Source organism: Festucalex cinctus, chromosome 3 (genome assembly GCF_051991245.1).
Source record: "Festucalex cinctus isolate MCC-2025b chromosome 3, RoL_Fcin_1.0, whole genome shotgun sequence".
NCBI classification, from domain to species: Eukaryota; Metazoa; Chordata; class Actinopteri; order Syngnathiformes; family Syngnathidae; genus Festucalex; species Festucalex cinctus.
Genome location: NC_135413.1, coordinates 4,596,541 through 4,617,838, shown reverse-complemented (window position 1 = coordinate 4,617,838; position 21,298 = coordinate 4,596,541). Strand labels below are relative to the sequence as shown.

Below are 21,298 nucleotides of genomic sequence, written 5' to 3'. Positions count from 1 at the left end.
GTCCTTGATTGTGACTTTAGACTGCCCTATGATCTGGACCCTGAGGACTTGTCATTTTGTCAAAGTATCATTTCTTCATTGTTGTCTCATGAAATGATGTTAAATATCTGCAAAATACATGGTGTGTATACTCATTTTTGGGAAATACTGTAAATACCAATTTTTATCACAAATTTTCAAATTAGAACGAGCTTTCTTAGGTCGTGATTCCTGCCTCCCTTATGTGTCGTGATCTGGGTTTCTGTTCTGTTGGTTTTGCGTAGTTTTAGTTTTGTTGTTTGTGTGTCTCTTGTGAGGTTATTGTATTCACCTGTGTTTGTCAACCCGGTGACTTGTGCCATCCAATCAGCTCCCTCAGCCAATTATGCTTGTCCAGGTGTCTCTTGTTGTCTTGTCAGTTTCTTTTTTATTTAGTTCCCTGAGTTCTTTTATTCCATGTCGGTTCATTGTCCTTGTCACATTTATTTTTATTTTTTACCCCCCTTCTTTGAATCCTGTCCGGATTTTGGTACGAGTAATTTTATTATTTCCGGTTTTGCTTTGTACTTTGTATGTTGTTTTGGACATTGTCTATTTTTATATTTGATTATCTCAGTACCCTGTTTGCTTTTCGTGCTCTTTAAATTAAATGATGCTGTTTGGCTTGCCTCTCTGCTTCCCCTTGCTTTTGGATCCTCCTCTTCCTGATCCAAAAATGTACTCCCGTGTATAATACAAAAACAAAACAAAACAAAAAAAAAACAAAAAAAAGAGAGAGAGATCCCAAGGGGATGAGGTGGGGTGACTCATTGAGCCATTTTCAGCAATAAAAAGTTCAGATTTTATCTAGAATTAATGTGGTATCTTTTGGTATTATTTTTCATGTACAATTAATACCTTTAAAAAATATTTTTTCTACTTGCTGGTGGATGACATCACCTGTGCTGAGGAAGTAGGTAACGACCAATCATGGCTCAGAGATTGACAGCAAGAAGTAAAATGACTTTTTAAAGGTATTAATTGTACATGAAAAATAATGAAGTTATCAAATTAAATCTAGAGAAAATATGAACTTTTCACTGCTAAAAATTGTTCAATAAGTCAAGTGTCCCTTTTTAATAAGAAATATAAATATTTCAGATTGCTTGCACGTACATAGAATTGTAAATAATAATAATAATAATTATTATTATTATTATTATTACTATAATAATAATAATAATAATAATAATAATAATAACATATTATACAAAAATTCGAGAATCACTCATTTATACTTAACTAGATAAACAACAGGGCGGTACGGTGAGTAAGTGGTTAGCACGTCTGCCTCCCAGTTCTGAGGACTCCGGTTCGAGTCCAGGCTGCAGCCTTCCTGGGTGGAGTTTGCATGTTCTCCCCGTGCCTGCATGGGTCTTCTCCGGGTACTCCGGTCTCCTCCGGCATTCCAAAGACATGCATGGCAGGTTAATTGGGCGCCCCGAATTGTCCCTCGGTGTGTTTGTGAGTGTGGATGGTTGTTCGTCTCTGTGTGCTCTGCGATTGGCTGGCAACCAGTTCAGGGTGTCCCCCGCCTACTGCCCAGAGCCAGCTGAGATAGGTTCCAGCACCCCCCTTGTGAGTAATAAGCGGTCAAGAAAATGGATGGATACATACACAACATAACTCAATGTGCTTCATCCATCCATCCATTTTCTCAACTGCTTACTCCTCACAAGGGTCGCGGGGGGTGCTGGAGTCTAGCTCAGCTGGCTTTGGGCAGTAGGCGGGGTACACCCTGAACTGGTTGCCAGCCAATCACAGTCAATGTGCCTCATATACTGTAATTAAAAGTACAACATTTAAAAGTATTTCTAGAGTTAAAGACATTATAAAATAAATATGAAATCGATCACATGATTAATGTTTGTGTGTCTTCCATCTTGGAGGTCCAGATGGGGGAGGATAAAATAGGCTTGAAATGGAAAGGCTAGTACTATTTTCATTTGGATCTTCTCTATTACCCTATTCAGTTAATGTTAGCTATGCCATAATATGTTCTCATCTGTGGTAATTCAGAGTTGAAAGGAACTTTTGGTGCAGTGGCAAAGACACAATAACGACATGAACGTCATAAACAGCTCATTTTTCTACACAATTCAAAAATCTCTCACTGCCTCACTATGTGACACTTCATGACCCTGTAAAATTGACAGCATGGCTTCTTTTAGCTAAAATAGCATTGACTTGGCCTAACGTTAGCATCTAGGCCGAATAGCGGTTACCATGGTGGGAGTCAACAGAATCCTACATTTTTGACACGTATGTTATGTATAATATCACAACAGCTAACATTTTTAAAGCTGTGTTACTTGAGAGTAATGAATTAGCATATAAATACTGAAAATGGCCTTAGTGAGCTGATTTGTAGAAGCCATAATCTACATCTTTCTTTTCCTTGAGGAAGTGCTGAAGTGACACTTGGTCCCGCCCACCTGGACTGTTGCAGCCAATCACTGCACAATACTTCACCATTTTCCGACATTGACTATCAAATTACTGCGATTGGCTGGCAACCAGTCCAGGGTGTACCCCCTGCCTACTGCCCAGAGCCAGCTGAGATAGGCTCCAGCACCCCCCGCGACCCTTGTGAGGAAGAAGCGGTCAACAAAATGGATGGATGGATGGGCTATCAAATTCTATGAAATCACTCAAAGCACTAGAACAAAACAATGCATAGACCTCCAGCATGGCTGCCTTGGCCTTATCTAGAAGTCCACATGTCATGGGAAAATGATCTACGGGATACTTTTACCTTACCTACCTTACTTGTACGTCAAATGTAGTGAGTAATTTTCCAATTATATAATGTGTAAAATGTAAATAAAGATTGAATAAATAGATTCTGTTTGATATGATAGCAAATTTCTTCTCACTCAAATTTTCCATTTGTGTAGCACTCATTGATTAGAGGCACTGTTGAAGACCATGATGTTTGTGCTAAGCAATGTTTGTTTTGTTGTTTTTGGGGGGGCATCGACTAAGAAGATACTGTGTTATTTATTTAGTTTTTATTCAATAATGAATACAAAATCAGTTTTGGGGATCTATTATTATTATCATAAAAACTTGATCAACAGTAAATCCCCACCACGTCTAAGTATTAGAGCACGATTTTTGTGAAAGTGATATAGTGCAAGCACTCCGTACACATATGTGGTGGATGTTGTCACATCACATTCATCAATATGAAATTGAACCCTCGGAAATCAATTCATTCAACCATACTTGCCAATTTTCATCCGAAAAACGATACAGCATTTATGTAAATGATCTGTCATTTTGTGAAAGGCTGTTGAATAATAATAATTAAAAAAAGCAACAGATATGTGAAACAAAGGACTAAGCTTTTGTTTTATCCGCTCTTAGCTACGCGCAAGCCTCGCATTTGCATGGTCACTTGTGGCAAACCAGCTCTCTCAAATCCTTTTAATTTGACAAGTCTTCTTTTTTTGTGAGTGTAGGTCACAGTGGAGTAAACCAGCTTGGAGGTGTGTTTGTGAATGGGAGACCTTTGCCGGATTCCACCAGGCAGAAGATAGTGGAGCTTGCCCACAGCGGAGCTCGACCATGTGACATATCCCGAATTTTGCAGGTAGGCCCCGCATACTCTGCGAACCATCCTGTTCATGTGTAACGTGCAATTTACTGAAACATTTTGAAACAATACATAATTTTGTTTGCCATGCTTACTCTAGGTGCCCACATGATATTGTGTTATATTTGTACCTTATCCAGGTATCGAATGGCTGCGTGAGTAAGATCTTGGGCCGCTACTACGAGACAGGTTCTATTCGTCCTCGAGCGATTGGAGGAAGTAAACCCCGGGTGGCCACTCCAGAGGTTGTTGGCAAAATTGCTCTGTACAAGAGAGAGTGTCCGTCCATCTTTGCCTGGGAGATCAGAGACAGGCTGTTGGCAGAGGAAGCCTGCACAAACGACAATATACCGAGTGTAAGATTAGACATTTTCACATTGTTGACAGGCATAGCTTTCAAACTAGAATATTTATCATATTAATATTGACTTACTTTTTATTCGAGTCAAAGCTGCCGTATTTTTGTAGTCAACTTTAAGAAGCAGTTAAGAACACATTCATTTCGGCAGTGACACTTGATTGTTGACTTTAGTTTAACCATATAAGGCACACTGTTAGTCATCTCTGTGAGTTCTTAAAATAAATTATATTTATTTAGTACATTTTAGCACACTTTTGCATTACAATGCCTACAACTGACCCATGTTGTGGCTTAGATTAGGGCCGGTCATTACATGGCATGAATATTGCACAGCTACATATATGTTATTTATGTTTTATTAAGTCATGCAACAGTATTATAGTTGACCATGATAACTGCAGCTTTGCCACCCTAAACTCTTGTTTGTTGATTAGGGATGTAACGATATCCAAACATCACGATACTATATTATCACAATATGACGGCCATGATACGATAATTATCACAATATTGTGGGGGCCTTGGCGATATTTAAAAAAAGATCATAATATTGTAAAAAATAGAGAGCTCATACTAAAAAAAAGCACAATTATGAATCACCTACAATCTCTAATAACAATATTGAGGCACTTATTTGGTAGTTTCCCCTTCTTCTGACAATTACCATAGATTTTAAACATAGAAGGCCAAAATATCCCTAATGGAAATTAAATTGCACTAATAAACTAGCCACTAGAGGGTGCTAGAACTGCACAAATGGAAAACTGTTATGACGCGAGTGTGGATCCCAGAAACGCGGACAACAGAGCAGCTTACAAAAATTTATTTACAAAATAGACACACACAAAAATCCAAACAGAAATCACTTGCAAAGCAAGGAGGAAAAACGGTAACAAAAAGCGCACGTAACAACGCGGAAGTAACTAACAAAAAGGCTTGCAACAAATGGGCAAGGAGATTAACTGAAAGTGCTTACACAAAAAGGTAAGAGTCAGAATACAAAAAATCACTACACTATAAAACTCACAAGGGCAAGGCAAAATCGAAGTACAGGCGAAGCGGAGATCGAAGAATAGTCGAGGCTAGGCTTGGGCATTGGTGGCTGGCAAGTGAATAGTCCGACAAAAGACTGTGGCAGAAGTTGCCTCTTAAATAAACAAGACAATTGCTGATTAGTAGCAGCTGTGCAGTCTCAATGGCGCCACCACAGGTCTGGCTAACACTGGAAGTACAACAACAAAAGAAAACAGAGCACAGCCTGCAGGCATGGAACATGACAAAAACAACCTGACTTTTTTTAACAGATGTGTTGCTTTTCAATATTGTGAACATGACGACAACGATATTGTGGCAGTTTAAATATCCCGATATCACGATATTGCCCTTATCGTTACATCCCTATTGATGATCTTGCTCAAAAATGTTAAGCAAAACTGTGGGCATTATTTTCATAATAACCATTTTGTCATTTCCATCAGGTTTCTTCAATAAATCGAGTACTCAGGAACCTGACCAGTGACAAGCAGCAAGTCGTAAATGAGGGCGTGTTTGAAAAGCTAAAGATGCTCAACGGACAAGCTGCCTGGGGTGGGCGCACTGGGTGGTACCCGGGCTCAACACTCACTATCACAGGTAAGATACTGAATCTTACTTTGTAGAAGCTTGCAGTGATGATAATTATCACCACAGTTACTCAAAGTGTAAAGCGAGACTAGTATATTATTGACATGCTACAAGAGTCTAGAGAAAAAATAATGAGGACAAGCATTAAAAACAGGTCAACATTTGTACTGCGCACACCCCACATATGTACATACAGTAGGTCACACACGTTGCCATTTAATCATTCCTGTGACATTAGAACAGATGACAATGTGCTGTTATTCATTTATATTTGGCATTCTCAACATCAATTCGTGCACAGCATGAACATACAGTAAACGCTTTTTTGCAGACTGATACAAGTACGAGTACACAACTCTTGAGTAGTCACTGATACCAATACCATATAGTTGCTGTCCTGTGAAAAACACTTTTTTTAAAAAACGTTTTTGGGATGTCTGCATTGAGTTTCCTGCGATTGGCTGGCAACCAGTTCAGGGTGTAGCCTGCCTAATGACCGAAGGGATAGGCTCCAGCACCCCCACGACCCTTGTGAGGAGTGAGCGGTTTAGAAAATGGATGGATGGATGGATGGATGGATGGATGCATTGAGTATCTTCCCAAAAATGTAAAAATGCAAAAAATGACAAAAATGGACAGGACAGCGATTATAGTGCTATCAAAGTTAAAGAGATACTACACTTATTTAGCCTATTATAGCAATAAAAAGTTAATATTTTGTCTATAATTAATTTGATACTTTCATTATTTTTCACGTACAATTAGTACCTTTAAAAACACATTTTGCAACTTGCTGTCGACTGAAAATGACACCACATCACATCACAAGGGCTCAGGTAACCAATCACAGCTCAGCACAGCTCAGCTTGTGAATGTCACATGACCAAACCTAAAAAACAGGTGAGCTGTGATTGGTTACCTGAGCAAAATGCAAAATGTGGTTTTAAAGGTACTAATTGTACGTGGAAAAATAATGAAAATCTAAAATTTATTATAGGCAATATATTGCTTGACTGCCAAAAATGGCGAAATAAGTAAAGTATCCCTTTAAAGTGTGAACTCATTGATTAATCACAAAAATTATTGCATTAATCATCTATTAATACAGATTAATCACACTATTAGTTTTGACTACAGATGATCCTTTAGCTTCACAACAGATGGTTATGTTAAAGGTAGCACAGCTTGTGTTTGAGCAATCAACCTAACTACATGTATTAAAGTAGAGCGTTTAATAAATGTTTATGTATGACAGGGGTGTCAAACTCATGTTAACTCAGGAGCTGCATGGAGGAAAATATATTACCAAGTGGGCCGCATCGGGAAAATAACGGTATATAACTTAAAAGCGATCGCTGTCATTTATACGCAGATTTTCGCTATTTGTGTGCCAGCCCTAAATTACGGAGCTCAATTGTCCGAAAAATAACACGGACAGAAATGGAACATTTTGGCTGTATAAGTTCCGGACGTGTTAAATCGACCTGTTTTGCATAAATATTGTTCCCAGAATGTATTGCATGGTGCAGTTAATGACGTTATAAGGACATTAATTCTTGTCCTATCTTTTTGTGGTGCCAGTAACTGAATTTGTGTCGTATTTAACACGTTTATGTCGGTGTATGATTAAAAAAAATAATAAAATGAAATAATAATAATAATAATAATAATAATAATATTAATAATAATAACAACAATAATAATAATAATAATTTAACGAACCGAAGTTTAAGTTGTGTGTAAAATAATGACATCCCGGATGATGATTTCCCGTACAAGTTGCATTGCTCATCTGAGGACTGCTTGTGAAATTACAAATGTATATGTTTTGATTGTGGCCAGCTGATTAATTAGTCCGACATTACCATTTAATTTTTTTTTTTTTTTTTTTTTTTTTTTTTTTTTTTTTTTTTACTTTACAAAATCATCTCACAGGCCAGATAAACCCCTTTGCGGGCCTGATTCAGCCCGCGGGCCGTATGTTTGACACGACTGATGTATGACATTCAGGAAATTTGTTCATGTCAAACTATCAGTGTATTTCATTTTAAATTATGATAGTAATTAACTGATTAGAAAAAGAGGAGGATGCGTGTGCAGTGGATCAAAAAAAAAATGTTGAAGACGTCCTCTTGACATTAAATGTCGAAAGAATTAACACATAACAGGTGCTCATCAAATTTGGTGGGCAAAAAATTATCAAAAAAAAAAAATGTTGAAGATGTCCTCTTGAAATTAAATGTTGAAAGAATTAACACATAACAGGTGCTCATCAAATTTGGTGGGCAAAAAATGTAAAAAAAAAAAAAAAAAAAAAATTAAATAAATAATAATTAAATAAAATTAATTAAAGAATTTGGAATTACCGCAATAAATCAGTTACCTGATTATAATAATAATAATAATAATAATATATATATATATATATATATATATATATATATATATATATATATATATATATATATATATATATATATATATATATATATATATATATATATATATATATATATGCGCACACACATACTAAAAAGACATGTTGGAGCTTGAATTGTCGGAGCCCTTTTGCTTTGGAGGCCAAATTGCTGTGGGAGCAGTCTGGTAACCTGCTGCTCCTCCTCTTCCAGCAGCACTTTGGGATTTGAACAGTGGGATAAAGTCATCAGTCTATTGAATGTCTGTGCCATTGTGTGCATACGTGTGTATCGGACAGAAAATAGGTGGTGTCTTGCGCCATTTGTGTCTGTTTCTGCCTGACTGATTGTGACACTGAGCAATGGCTTTATTCTCTTTTGCATTCTCTGTCTGCTGGGAATAATGAATAATTAGGCTGGGACCACAAATAACATGGCTTGCACTGGGAGCTGGAGTCAAACTCCAATCTGTTTAGAAATTACATGTTGGTGAGCTGAACTGCTCGTATTCCTCACTCTCTTGAATTATTATCTTTATTGAAAATAACGTAAATATCCAAATTTCTGGACTTTTCTTTTGGGAATTAAACCAAATACACTGGAGCCTCTGACATCAAACCAAATACTTTTTAGGATGCTCACACAGAATTCTGATTATTTTTCTTATACAACATGGTGGTACTGTATTAAAAAAAAATGTCCTTAAGCAAATACAGTAACAGAATATGGCAGCACAAGAATGTGGTTTCGGTAGGCAGGATGAGGAGTTTAATCATTCATGTGAGAGTTGATGTTCATTTGAATTTTTTCTTGGGCATTAAATAGATTTTTAAAAAAAAGACCAAAAAAGAAACATGTACTCTTTTTTTTCCATATTATGTAGCGTAATACTATTGAGAAGTTTCAAACAACTGGTACTCTTGTTTGCAGAAAATATGTGTTTGCAAGCAGAAGGAGCGGAAAACGCAATATCAGCAAGTTCCAACAGTGAAGATTCAGAGGAGACTCAAATGAGGCTTCAGCTGAAGAGGAAACTGCAGAGAAACAGAACATCATTCAGCCAAGACCAGATAGAAGCACTTGAAAAAGGTGCGCTTCTATTTGTGCAGCAGTCCTTACTTCTTTAAAAACGTGCTTATCAAATTGTGCTTTGTATTAAGAAGCTTCATTATTGTCTTTTAATGCCACAATACGAAAACCATACCATGGAGAATGTGAATGACCAAATTCTAGTCATCATCCATCCATTATCCATCCATCCATAATCCATCATCATCCATCATCCATCCATAATCCATCCATCGTCCATCACCATCCATCATCCATCCATTATCCATCCATCCATCATCCATTCATTATCCATCAGCCATAATCCATCCGTCATCCATCCATCCATCATACATCCATTGTCCATCCATCCATAATCAATCCATCCATCCATCCATCCATCCATCCATCCATCCATTTATATGGTGCTTTTCTGGACACTCGACGACGCTTCACAACAGATTTATTATTCATGCACTTACACATTCACACTATGGTAGCAGTGAACTACATATGTAGCCACAGCTGCCCTGGGGCTAACATTCAACCATTCAATTAAAAAAAAGAAAGAAAATCTGGTCACGACTGCAAGTGAAGAACTATAATTTTGCATAATAAAGCTTTCCTTTTTATTGTTGTTGTTGTTGTTTTAAACCGTAAATGTGAACATTTGTGTACAGTTAAAATTCTACTATAGCATTAATTTTAACAAGAATATCATTTTGATTCAAGAGGTGTGACAAACTGGTATATTTACCAAGGCAGAAATGTAAAATGAAGCAAAAGAAAGAAATAACCTGACCCGAAGTGGCAATCCCATTTTTTAAACACTGCCATTAAAATTTCATCAACACACTAATAAATGTGCTTGTTTCAGAATTTGAGCGAACTCACTATCCAGATGTGTTTGCCCGAGAACGTCTTGCCAACAAAATCGACCTGCCTGAGGCACGGATACAGGTATGCGTTTTGGTTTGCACGCTTTCTGATCAATACTAAGTTTATAAATGTGAGTTTAATCTGTATGATCTTATGCTGTCATGAAATATAGAGTATTTCCTCTGTGACTTTTTTGTCTATGGTAACCATCCAATCATTTTGCGGACCGGTTAAGGAGGAACTCAGAAAGATGGGCAGATAAAGATCGAAAAATGGGGAATGTATTTTCTCTTTTGTGATTAAAGTCCAGCACAAACCTAGCATGGGTGGTGTTTTCTTTCATTTAGTAATTTTCTTGACTAGTGCAGAGAGAATAGGGTGTTTTGTGAGTACGTTCAAACGTATTAAAATACATTCAAATGTGCTCACTAATACATGTGAACGTACCAGTCAAAAATGTTTACTGAACATTGGCAGTGCCACGTTTCCGTACCGAATACATGTGCCCATTTATTAATAGATTGGATAACAGATTAAAAAAAATAAAAATAATAATCTAAATAATTTATTGCCGGCCTTACTTAAGAGTTACATTGTATTTGGACATTTTTGGATATTTTATTATATTTTATTTTATTATTTGGATATTTTTTTTGGAGGGGTCGACAACTTCTTTTGACAGTGGACTAAATAAAGTTTCATATTTTGTGATATTTATAGGTTTGGTTTTCCAACAGAAGAGCAAAGTGGAGAAGAGAAGAAAAGTTGAGACATCAACGTCGTCAGGTGTCCAACTCTGCCAACCAAGTTCCCATCAGCAGCAGTTTTAACACCAGTGTTTACCAGTCTTTACCCAAATCTGCTACACCAGGTACGACTAACAAAGACAAATCATATGTAGTTGCCTTGTTTTGTGTACTGCGTTTGAGCTCCTATTCATTTAAGCATCTTGCTCCTAAAATTAGTTTAGCTAGAAGGTTGGGCGCATTTGGCATAACCCCGACTTTTAACTCAATAATCAGTTGTTCCATTTAAGTTTATGGGAGCAGAAAGGAATTACACACCTTCATCATCTTTTCTCAGATAATAAGTTTATATCGTATATAAACTTGGTCCAAAAATATGAAATAAAAAAACGGAAATTTCTTACATTATCTGCAAGTTAAAAATATGGTTAAGAAACAAATCCGAACACTTCAGAATACGATCTAACTGCCTGTCTTAGCTAAAGATTATAAAGCTTTCTCCAACAACAAAAAAAATATCAAAAATATATAAGCTACTTTTATACACAGGGGTTGGGGGGTGGTGGCTTGTTTGGGGGGGGGGGGGGTGGAGGTGTGAGTGGACGGTGTTGGGTGTTGGGGGTCGGGGTGTGTTCGGGGGTTTGGGGGCCGGGGGTTGGCGGAGCCTGGGTCGTGGTGGGTGGCGGGTTTGGATGGGGTGCTGGCTGGGGACCGGTGGGGCGCTGTGGGGTCCCGCCGGGCCTCGTTCTGCGGCCTTGGGCTCGGGGGTGTGGGCCGGGGCGGGGTCGGGGGTGTTCCGGGCGTCTGGGTTGGCTCGCCGACCGGTGTCCGCCCGGGTGGCGTGCGGGTGGCCTTGGTGGTGCCGCAGCCTGGGGGATTCCGGGGGGGCGGTGCTCGCTTTGCTGGGCCGCGGTTGACGGCTTCTTTCTTTGGTGGCGGTCCTTATACATGCCAGATCCATCACACCAGCATCTACTGAAACTCAAACAGAATTCGCCTCTCCCTCCCACAGCCCCTTGAATCAGTGGGTGCTGGTGTCTGTGGATCTCACTTTGCTTTATCTATCCTCCCCTCCTTCCTCTCTTTAGGTTTTCCTCTGGTCACTTGAGATCTCCTCAATTTGTTGGAATTTTAAGGTTTCTGGGGTTGGCGTAAGACTCTGTTTTTGTAACCATGCAGGAGGTATTTGGTTGGTGCTGGATTTCACTTTGATGGACTGGATGTACTGGTTTCTATGGATCTCACTCTGCCTCATCGATCCTTCCCTCCTTCCTCTCTTTAGTTTTTCCTCTGGTCTCTTGAGATCTCTTTAATTTGTTGGAATTTAGAGGCTTCTGGGGTTGGCGTAAGACTTTGATTTTGTAACCATGGGGAAGGCAGGAAGTGTTTGGTCGGTGCTGGATTTCACTTTGATTTATCTTTCTTTTTTTTTTTATCTTTTCTGACCTTTTCTCTGGTCTCCTGACCGTTTGAAGCTCATGACTCTGGCGAGACTCTGAAGTATCTGGTTAAGGTGAAGGGTAATGGGATTTTTATGAGGTTTTAGGTGGATTAATGAGTATAAATTTATACGTATTTGCACGCACACGCATGCGCACACGCACGCAAACACATGCACACAAACGCACGCACACTAATGCACACATACACGTAAAAAAAAAAAAAAAGAGAGAGCAATGATGATAAGACGTTGAATCGGTAAGACTACCTTATGAACAATTCTGAGCTCTCAAAAAAAAAAAAAAAAAAAAAAAGGTTGGGCGCAATTTTACTGACCTCCTCTTTCTAAACCCAAGTATTGTGTTTTTTATTGTCTTTCGCATCAGGGTCGATGTTGGGGAGGTCTGACTCAGTTCTGTCCTGCAGCTACAGCATTCCATCCATGCCACACTTCAGTATGGCTGCCAGCCTGCCTATGCAAGTAAGATTAAAAAAAAAATAAAAATAAAATTATGATATTGTATACAATATTATTCTTGCAAAACCCAGTTATCTGAGAAGGTAGTTGTACCAATCATATCTTCACCACTTAGTGAGATATATGGTGCAAAAGTTGGTTCTGTCTTGTGAACACATAAACTGCAGTCAAGTTATCTTGTCTTATCTTATCTACACTACGTTACCTTTCTGATGATGTGAGGTCGAAACCTTCATTGTCAATATTGAGTAAATTTCACTTTTCTTAACATAAATACTGTATGGTCAGTGTGTATGTGCTATTTTAATAAGTTGTTGACTCATCTAAAGTGTTGTATACAAGTCATTTTAAATAACTATATATTTATCTACAGTCCCTTATAGGGGGAAAAATTATAAAAACAAGAACCTTTGTATGAATACATCAAACTGGCACGTTATGGGTGGAAATGTGTTATTTGTTCTTTAAGGGTATTTTATTATTATTATTATTATTATTATTATTATTATTATTATTATTATTATTAATTATTATTAACAACTTACATGTTATTGCCTTGTTAATAAACACTATGATGAGCTAGGCATTATGTTTGACAATTACCAAAGTAAGCTATACAGTATGAGCTATAAAATGACCAGATCCTATATGGGAGATATACAGGCTATATATACCTTGTATGTGCATACATATAGGGCTAATTATGTGAAAATGAAGAAGCAATACAGGTGACCGATATGACCTTTACATGCACATATATGCACCGCAATTTGGCATGTATGTGGCATATATGCAAATATATAATTACATATGTACATACATGCTGAATATTGGCAGCATACTATATAAAGAATACGCATATAAACTGCATTGGTTTCATATTTGTGCATATACCCTAATATATATATCCTAATTCTTTCCTTGTGGGAACAAAAGGTTGTTGTTGCTGTATGTTTCATTTGTAAGGTCTTACCTTACTGATTGAAAGAAATGATTAATTACTGTGAATGTGCTGCTTTTGTAAAACATTTTTCCAACACACTGGACATCTCACTTTGAATCCTGCATATTTTACTTGCTGTATTTTGGGGAAAAAATATCTAGCCTTCTGTGTGTGTCTTTTTGTGTGTGTTTGTTTTTGGGTCATGGACATCTGTTTATGATTTCATGAGTTCTATATTTTTTCAGGCATCTTGTCAGACATCTTACTCATGTATGCTGCCCACCAGCTCAGGTGTACCAGTAAATGGAAGAAGCTACGAGACGTACACTCCTCCACATATGCAACAGCATATGAACAACCAGCCATTGACCTCCTCTGCTACATCAACAGGTATAGTGCTATGAATTAATAATAATAATAATAATAATAATAATAATGCATCAGATTTCTATAGCGCTTTTCTGGACACAAAGACGCTTTACAATGTATACATTATTCATTAACTCACACATTTACACTCTGGTGGCGGTAAGCTACTCATGTAGCCACAACTGCCCTTAAGCAGGCTGACGGAAGTGCCAGGCACCAGAGTGAATGGCACAATTAACTTCATTTGCACTAGGAAAAAATAGACTCAGTCGTCCCTTGAAAAGAAAAGTCATATGAAATGGATCGGGACCGTCTGCGTCTGCGAATCGTGAAAGTCCACATCTAATTGATACCTATTGAATGAAATGTATTTGGGAGGGAAAAGGGGGGGGGTGTAACTTGTAACCCAAAACGTTCTTCACATAACGCCAATAAACCATCAATATGCGTTTTCTACAGAAAACAAGGATTGTCTCACCCCACCCAAAAAAACTCAACAAACTCCACCCCACCAAAAAAAATAACAAAATAAAATGAATAAATACATACATACATACATACATACATACATACATACTGTTATGTGCCGTGAGGCAAAGCAAGGCCAGGACCCAGGATGCAGAGTGAGCGACAAAGTCCACAGTTTATTGTTCACAAAAGTACCAACAGAAAATCACCTTGCTCAGGGATGAAGAAACACTAAAGCGCAAAGTAGCAACATAAAACACTAGGAACCAAAGTAGCAACAGAAAGAGCCGTCTTAATAGACCGGTAGAACGAGAAACAAGAAACCACTACAAGCCGGAGACCAGGGACTAGAACACAACAAGGGTGTGGCAGGAGGAGACAAGCAAACGTAGCAGGTGTGGCAAGGGAATCTTCCGGCACAGAACCAAAGGAGGGGCTGGTTAAATAGGTTGTTGGCTCATCAGGCTGATGAGCCTCAGGTGTGGGAGCAGGCCTCTGCCTGCGAGGTTGGCGCCGCCTCCTGCCACACTCCGGAACTGCTAGAGAGACAACAGAACCATCACAGTATCCCCCCTAAGGAACGCCACCCGGCGTTCGACCAGGCTTATCAGGGTTACGGGCATAGAACTCACGCAGCAGTTGCGGGTCCAAAATGAGGGCACGTGAGATCCAGGAGCGGTCCTCCGGGCCGTACCCCTCCCAGTCGACGAGATACTGGAACCCCCTGCCCCACCTGCGGACATCAAGGATGCGATTCACGGTGTATGCAGGGTGTCCATCAACGATCCGGGGAGGAGGCGGCGGTGGGGCGGGTGGCTGGAGGGGGCTATCCACGACCGGTTTCAGAAGGGACACGTGGAAAACGGGGTGGATCCTGAGGGATGACGGGAGCCGGAGTCGGACAGCATTCGGGTTGATGATCTTGTCAATGGGAAAAGGGCCAATGAAGCGTGGAGCCATTTTGCGGGAGTCCACTTGAAGGGGCAGGTCACGTGCGGAAAGCCAGACACGCTGTCCCACTTGGTAGTCGGGGGCTGGGGTTCTCCTCCGGTCAGCCAGGCGTCGGTTGCGCTCCGCTGTCCTGGACAGCGCTGCTCGAGCCTCCCTCCGGACTCGTCTGGCACGGCGGAAGTGGGCATGGATGGACGGGACGGCAACCTCGGACTCCTGGCTGGGAAACAGAGGGGGTTGGTAGCCCGAGGTCACCTTAAATGGGGACATGCCTGTGGCAGTGCTGATCAGTGTGTTATGCGCGTATTCCACCCATGGGAGGTGCGCAGACCAGGAGGCGTGAGGCTACGCAGCGCAGAGCTGTTTCCAGGTCTTGATTTGCACGCTCCGTCTGACCGTTGGTTTGGGGGTGGTAGCCGGAGGAGAGACTGGGAGAGATCCCCAGTGCCCGACAGAAAGCCTTCCAGACTTGAGAGGTGAATTGTGGACCCCTGTCCGACACGATGTCTGTGGGGATTCCGTGGAGCCTGAATACATATTGGACCAATAGGTTAGCAGTCTCCAAGGCGGTGGGGAGTTTTGGGAGGGGGACATAATGAACCGACTTGGAGAATCTGTCGACGATGGTAAGGATTGTGTCATTGCCCTCGGATGGGGGAAGTCCCGTGACGAAATCCACCGCGATATGCGACCATGGCCGAGAGGGGATGGGCAAGGGGCGTAATAGGCCTGCCGGGGCTTGATGAGAAGGTTTATTGCGGGCGCAAACTGAGCATGACGCAACAAAAGCCCGAACATCGGCAGCCATGGTTGGCCACCAGAAGCGCTGTTGGATCAGGGAGAGTGTCCGGTGGATCCCAGAGGAGCACAGGAGTCCTGGCGGCAGGTGGCATGAACAGTTTCCCTGGAGGACATTCATTTGGAACTGGTTGGTTGTCAAGTGCCTCCTGAACTTTCTTCTCCACTCGCCACCGCATCGCCCCGACCACACACTCAGGGGAGAGGATCGTGCTTGAGTCCCTCTCTTCCTCTCCAGAGGTGAACTGCCGGGAGAGGGCGTCAGGTTTCAGGTTTCGGGAGCCGGGGCGGTAGGTGAGGGTGAAGTTGAAGCGTCCGAGGAAGAGAGCCCAACGAGCTTGACGAGAGTTCAGTCGTTTGGCGGTGCAAAGATAGGACAAGTTCTTGTGGTCCGTCCAAACAATGAAGGGATGAGCTGCACCCTCCAGCCAATGCCGCCATTCTTGGAGGGCTAGGACCACTGCCAGGAGTTCGCGGTTGCCCACATCATAGTTGCGCTCCGCCGGGGAAAGACGGCGGGAGAAGTAAGCACAGGGGTGTAGTTTTTGGTCCGCAGGCAGGCGCTGAGAGAGGACGGCCCCCACTCCTGAATCTGACGCATCCACCTCTACCACAAACTGCTGCTCGGGATCTGGGTGGGCGAGAACAGGGGCATTAACAAAGAGTTCTTTCAGACGGTTAAAAGCACATTGAGCATCAGCAGACCACACGAAGCGAAGTTTGTTTGAGGTCAAACACGTGAGAGGAGCAGCTATACTACTATAGTTTCGGATAAATCTCCTATAGAAGTTAGCGAACCCAAGGAAACGTTGTAGCTGCTTCCGATTGGTAGGCAGAGGCCAATCTTTAACCGCTTCGATTTTAGAGGGATCGGCCCTGAGCCGCCCCTTTTCTATCACATAGCCCAGGAAATTAACAGTGGAAACATGAAATTCACATTTCTCAGCTTTAACATACAGTTTGTTTTCTAGTAACCTCCTCAGGACATCTCTTACGTGCCCCACATGCTCTTCATGTGATTGAGAAAAGATGAGAATATCGTCTAGATATGCAAAAACATTCTTATCTAGCAGGTCTCTGAGTACATCATTCACAAATGACTGGAATGTTGCTGGAGCGTTTGTGAGCCCAAAGGGCATGACCAAATACTCAAAATGTCCCAAATGGGTATTGAAGGCAGTTTTCCACTCGTCGCCGTCGCGTATCCTTACCAGGTGGTAGGCGTTTCGGAGGTCCAATTTGGTGAACACCATTGCATTGTGGAGAGGGCTGAATGCAGCGTCCAGGAGCGGCAGAGGGTACTTGTTCTTAACTGTGATGGTGTTTAAGCCAGTGTAGTCAATGCAAGGACGCAGAGTTTTATCCTTCTTTTCCACAAAGAAAAACCCTGCGCCTAATGGAGATGAAGACGGTCTTATAAGTCCTGCAGCTAATGATTTGGTGATGTATTTTTCCATTGCTTCCCGTTCGGGTTTGGTTAAGTTGTATAGTCTATGTGTTGGGAGTGGAGCCCCAGGGAGCAGTTCTATAACACAGTCATAGGGTCTATGTGGGGGAAGGGAGCACGCCAAGTCTTTTCTGAAAACTGCCTCTAAATCGTGGTATTCACTGGGGACGTTACTTAGGTCAACATCTTTTGAGTAGTGGGGAGAGTTAGGACCCCTGGCAGGTAGGGCTGACTTTAGACAGTGGGCATGGCAATAGTTGCTCCAGTTCCGAATCGTACCTATGGACCAGTCTATGTGGGGGTTATGCAGCTTCAACCAGGGAATCCCTAGAATTGCGGTGTTGAGGGGGGAGGAAATCACATAGAACTCAATTACTTCATGATGGTTACTAGAGAGTGTCAGATTAATGGGTGTGGTTCTGTGTGTAACCCTTTCTAGAAGCCTCCCGTAGACTGCAAGAACTTTCTTGGGGGAGCTCAGTGGAGTCAGGGAAAGATTGTTGTTTTTAACATAGTCAATGTCTATGAAGTTGTCATCGGCTCCGGAGTCTATCAGCACCTGGACAGGTAACGAGCAAAGTGTCGTGTGAATCATACCTGGTACCTGTATTTGGGAGGACGAGGGGGAAGATATTCGGCTCACCAGTGCCTCCCTTCCTACTGGTGAGCCCCGGCTTTTGGCAACTCGGGGCAGCTTGCCAGGAAGTGGCCCCCCTGGCCGCAGTACAGGCACAGTCGGCTCCTCATACGTCGCTGTCGTTCGACAGGGGTGAGTCGAGCCCTGCCCAACTCCATGGGCTCGTCGCGAGGTGTCGTGCTGGAATGGAGTTCAGGAGCGGTGCTCGGAGATGAGGCGGTGGAGTTCCCCATGACGGTTGAGCTGGACGGTGAGAAAGTCGACGAGCGACGAGCCATGTCCATCTTCCTCTCCCGCCGTCTCTCCCTGAGCCGATTGTCTATCCGTGTTGCTAATGTAATAAGGTCATTTAGTGAGTTACATTCATCCCTTAAAGCCAACTCATCTTTTATCTCCCCAGCGAGCCCCTTTTGAAAAATTGTTTGTAGCTCAGAGTCCCCCCATCCGCTACTGGCTGCCAGAACCTGGAAAGTTAATGCATATTGAGAGACAGAGTGGCTACCTTGACGCAGATCCAGCAACTGGCCAACTGCTTCCTTGCCTCGCACCGGGTGATCAAAAATGCGTTTCATTTCTCCGGTAAACTGTTCATAATCATTTAGCACTGCCGATCCTTGTTCTGTGATTGCGAAGGCCCAAGCGGCCGCTTGTCCTGATAACAGACTCATAATGAAGGCGATTTTTGACTGGGCAGTAGCATAAGTACTGGGTTGCTGGTTAAACACTAATCTACATTGTAGCAAAAACTGAGCACATGTGCCTAAGTCTCCAGAATACCTAGCAGGAATCGGAATAAATGGCTCTCTGGGAGAAGACGGCTGGGAGGCTGGAGGGGTTGCCGCCGATGGAGAGGGCGAGCAACCAGAGGAGCTGGACGACGGCAGTTGGTGACTCAGGGCTGCCATCTGCTTGTTCAGCTGGTCCACACTGGTGGTGAGTTGCTGTCGATGGTCCATCACTTGTTGCAGGGTTGATTGGTGTTGTCCAACAAGTGCTCCTTGTGCCGAAAGTGCACTCCTTCAGCGCTCTGACTCTGCTGGGTCCATTATGGCCGGAAGATTCTGTTATGTGCCGTGAGGCAAAGCAAGGCCAGGACCCAGGATGCAGAGTGAGCGACAAAGTCCACAGTTTATTGTTCACAAAAGTACCAACAGAAAATCACCTTGCTCAGGGAAAAAGTTCTAGAAAACAAAGTAGCAACCAAAAATCACCTTGTTCAGGGATGAAGAAACACTAAAGCGCAAAGTAGCAACATAAAACACTAGGAACCAAAGTAGCAACAGAAAGAGCCGTCTTAATAGACCGGTAGAACGAGAAACAAGAAACCACTACAAGCCGGAGACCAGGGACTAGAACACAACAAGGGTGTGGCAGGAGGAGACAAGCAAACGTAGCAGGTGTGGCAAGGGAATCTTCCGGCACAGAACCAAAGGAGGGGCTGGTTAAATAGGTTGTTGGCTCATCAGGCTGATGAGCCTCAGGTGTGGGAGCAGGCCTCTGCCTGCGAGGTTGGCGCCGCCTCCTGCCACACTCCGGAACTGCTAGAGAGACAACAGAACCATCACACATACATACATAAAAAAAGAAAATACAGTACAGGATCTATCCATCCATCCATCCATCCATCCATCCATCCATCCATCCATTCATTTTCTTGACCGCTTATTCCTCACAAGGGTCGCGGATAGGCTGGAGCCTATCTCAGCTGGCTTTGGGCAGTAGGTGGGATACACCCTGGACTGGTTGCCAGCCAATCGCAGAGTACAGGATCTATTGAAAAAGAAAAATATTGGGGGGAAAAAAGAAAATTGAAGAAATTGTCAAAAACTCTAAATGTCGAATCTCTTCTGGAGCTGCAGCTCCAGATCAAGAATTGAGTGGCACATATATAACTTTGTTCAAGCTTTCAACACATAGGGCTCTATTTTTGCACCTGCACTGTGACACAAAAGCCAGCAGATCCTGATTTCTATGTCAATTTGGGAGGCTAGTGTCTTTAAATCCGGGTGGGTCAGAGCAATCTTGGAGATGCGAAATTACTAACATTGGGTCTAAGCTGTGTGATTCCTCATAGAAAATCCAAAAACAGCTTTACTCTGCTGACTTCTTTACAGTGTATTCTAATCACAAATCTGTTCTTTACCTCTTTCATTAGGTCTGATTTCTCCAGGAGTCTCAGTTCCTGTCCAAGTTCCGGGAAATGAAACAGACATGTCACAGTATTGGCCACGTCTGCAGTGATGTCATTTGGTGCAGCACTTGTCTTAAGTGCACAACATTCTCAATTTATAACTCAAATGGCAAAAAGGACCTTTCATTGGAAATACCACTCAGGATCAGATTGACACTAAACTCTTGTGGCAAGTGAGACAGAGGACTTCGACAGCAAATTATGACATCATACGCATCAGCTGCCATTCAAAATGTGGTGTGGTGCTTGAAGTAAAGAGAAGTCACTAGTGGCCCTAAATATGTGAATAACCATTTTACGTGAACAGGAAAGTTAACTGTCTGCTGTAAATGTGTTCAATTGGAAGAATTCATGAAAAACAAAAACTGTAATGTGTACAGAAATTTGAAATTTAGTGACGTGCTTGGTCAGATATGGATGATTTTATAATCTGATCAAACTTTTCATGTTAAGTCTTTGCAAGGGTGGGGTTGGGGCTGGGAGGGTTCTGTTGTCCAATGCTCATGTTGAAACATTGTACCAAATGCACACAGACTGAATCGCAAGCTCTTATATGGCATAAATTGTGTCTTGGATCTGATTTTATGTCCATGTGTTAAGTATTGGTTTCTCCACAGATTGGGGAATGTTTCGTTAATAAACTTATTTCAGGTACAATTATTGGTATTTTATTTTATTTTATTTTATTATTTTTTTTATTTTATTTTTTTTACCTTGGCACACCTTTGTAGAATTGTAACAACTTGACTTGACTTGACTTTACAAAGGCACAACTGTGTCTATAAACACGCATGTCTAATAGCAGCAGCAAAACCAAGCTAATGATGGTTGGAAAACATTTCCAAAGAGCTCAGGGAGAGGATCAGGGCAATCGAAAACCCTGATTA

The 21,298-nt window shown here is 41.7% G+C and overlaps 1 protein-coding gene and 1 long non-coding RNA gene across 3 annotated transcripts in view; one reads left to right on the top strand and one right to left on the bottom strand.

Annotated features, from left to right (window-relative positions):
- The window catches only part of pax6a (paired box 6a), a 30,479-nt gene extending 9,679 nt beyond the window's left edge, over positions 1-20,800 (top strand). The window contains exons 3-12 of the mRNA XM_077517986.1: positions 3,483-3,613; positions 3,757-3,972; positions 5,456-5,609; positions 8,948-9,106; positions 9,942-10,024; positions 10,664-10,814; positions 12,516-12,610; positions 13,796-13,940; positions 14,780-14,782; positions 20,376-20,800. Of these exons, the coding sequence (XP_077374112.1) occupies positions 3,483-3,613; positions 3,757-3,972; positions 5,456-5,609; positions 8,948-9,106; positions 9,942-10,024; positions 10,664-10,814; positions 12,516-12,610; positions 13,796-13,940; positions 14,780-14,782; positions 20,376-20,461 (1,223 nt within the window). The 3' untranslated portion in view covers positions 20,462-20,800. The remainder of the gene's footprint in view (positions 1-3,482; positions 3,614-3,756; positions 3,973-5,455; positions 5,610-8,947; positions 9,107-9,941; positions 10,025-10,663; positions 10,815-12,515; positions 12,611-13,795; positions 13,941-14,779; positions 14,783-20,375) is intronic.
- On the bottom strand, positions 3,208-5,093 carry LOC144016647 (uncharacterized). 2 transcript variants are annotated; one of them, XR_013282950.1, is made up of 3 exons: positions 5,005-5,093; positions 3,748-3,947; positions 3,208-3,666 (listed from the first exon to the last, which is right to left on the bottom strand). It is a non-coding gene; the product is annotated as an uncharacterized LOC144016647 (long non-coding RNA). The 2 variants fall into 2 exon arrangements; XR_013282949.1 differs by having other exon boundaries at positions 3,208-3,641.
- Positions 20,801-21,298: the final 498 nt, after the last annotated feature.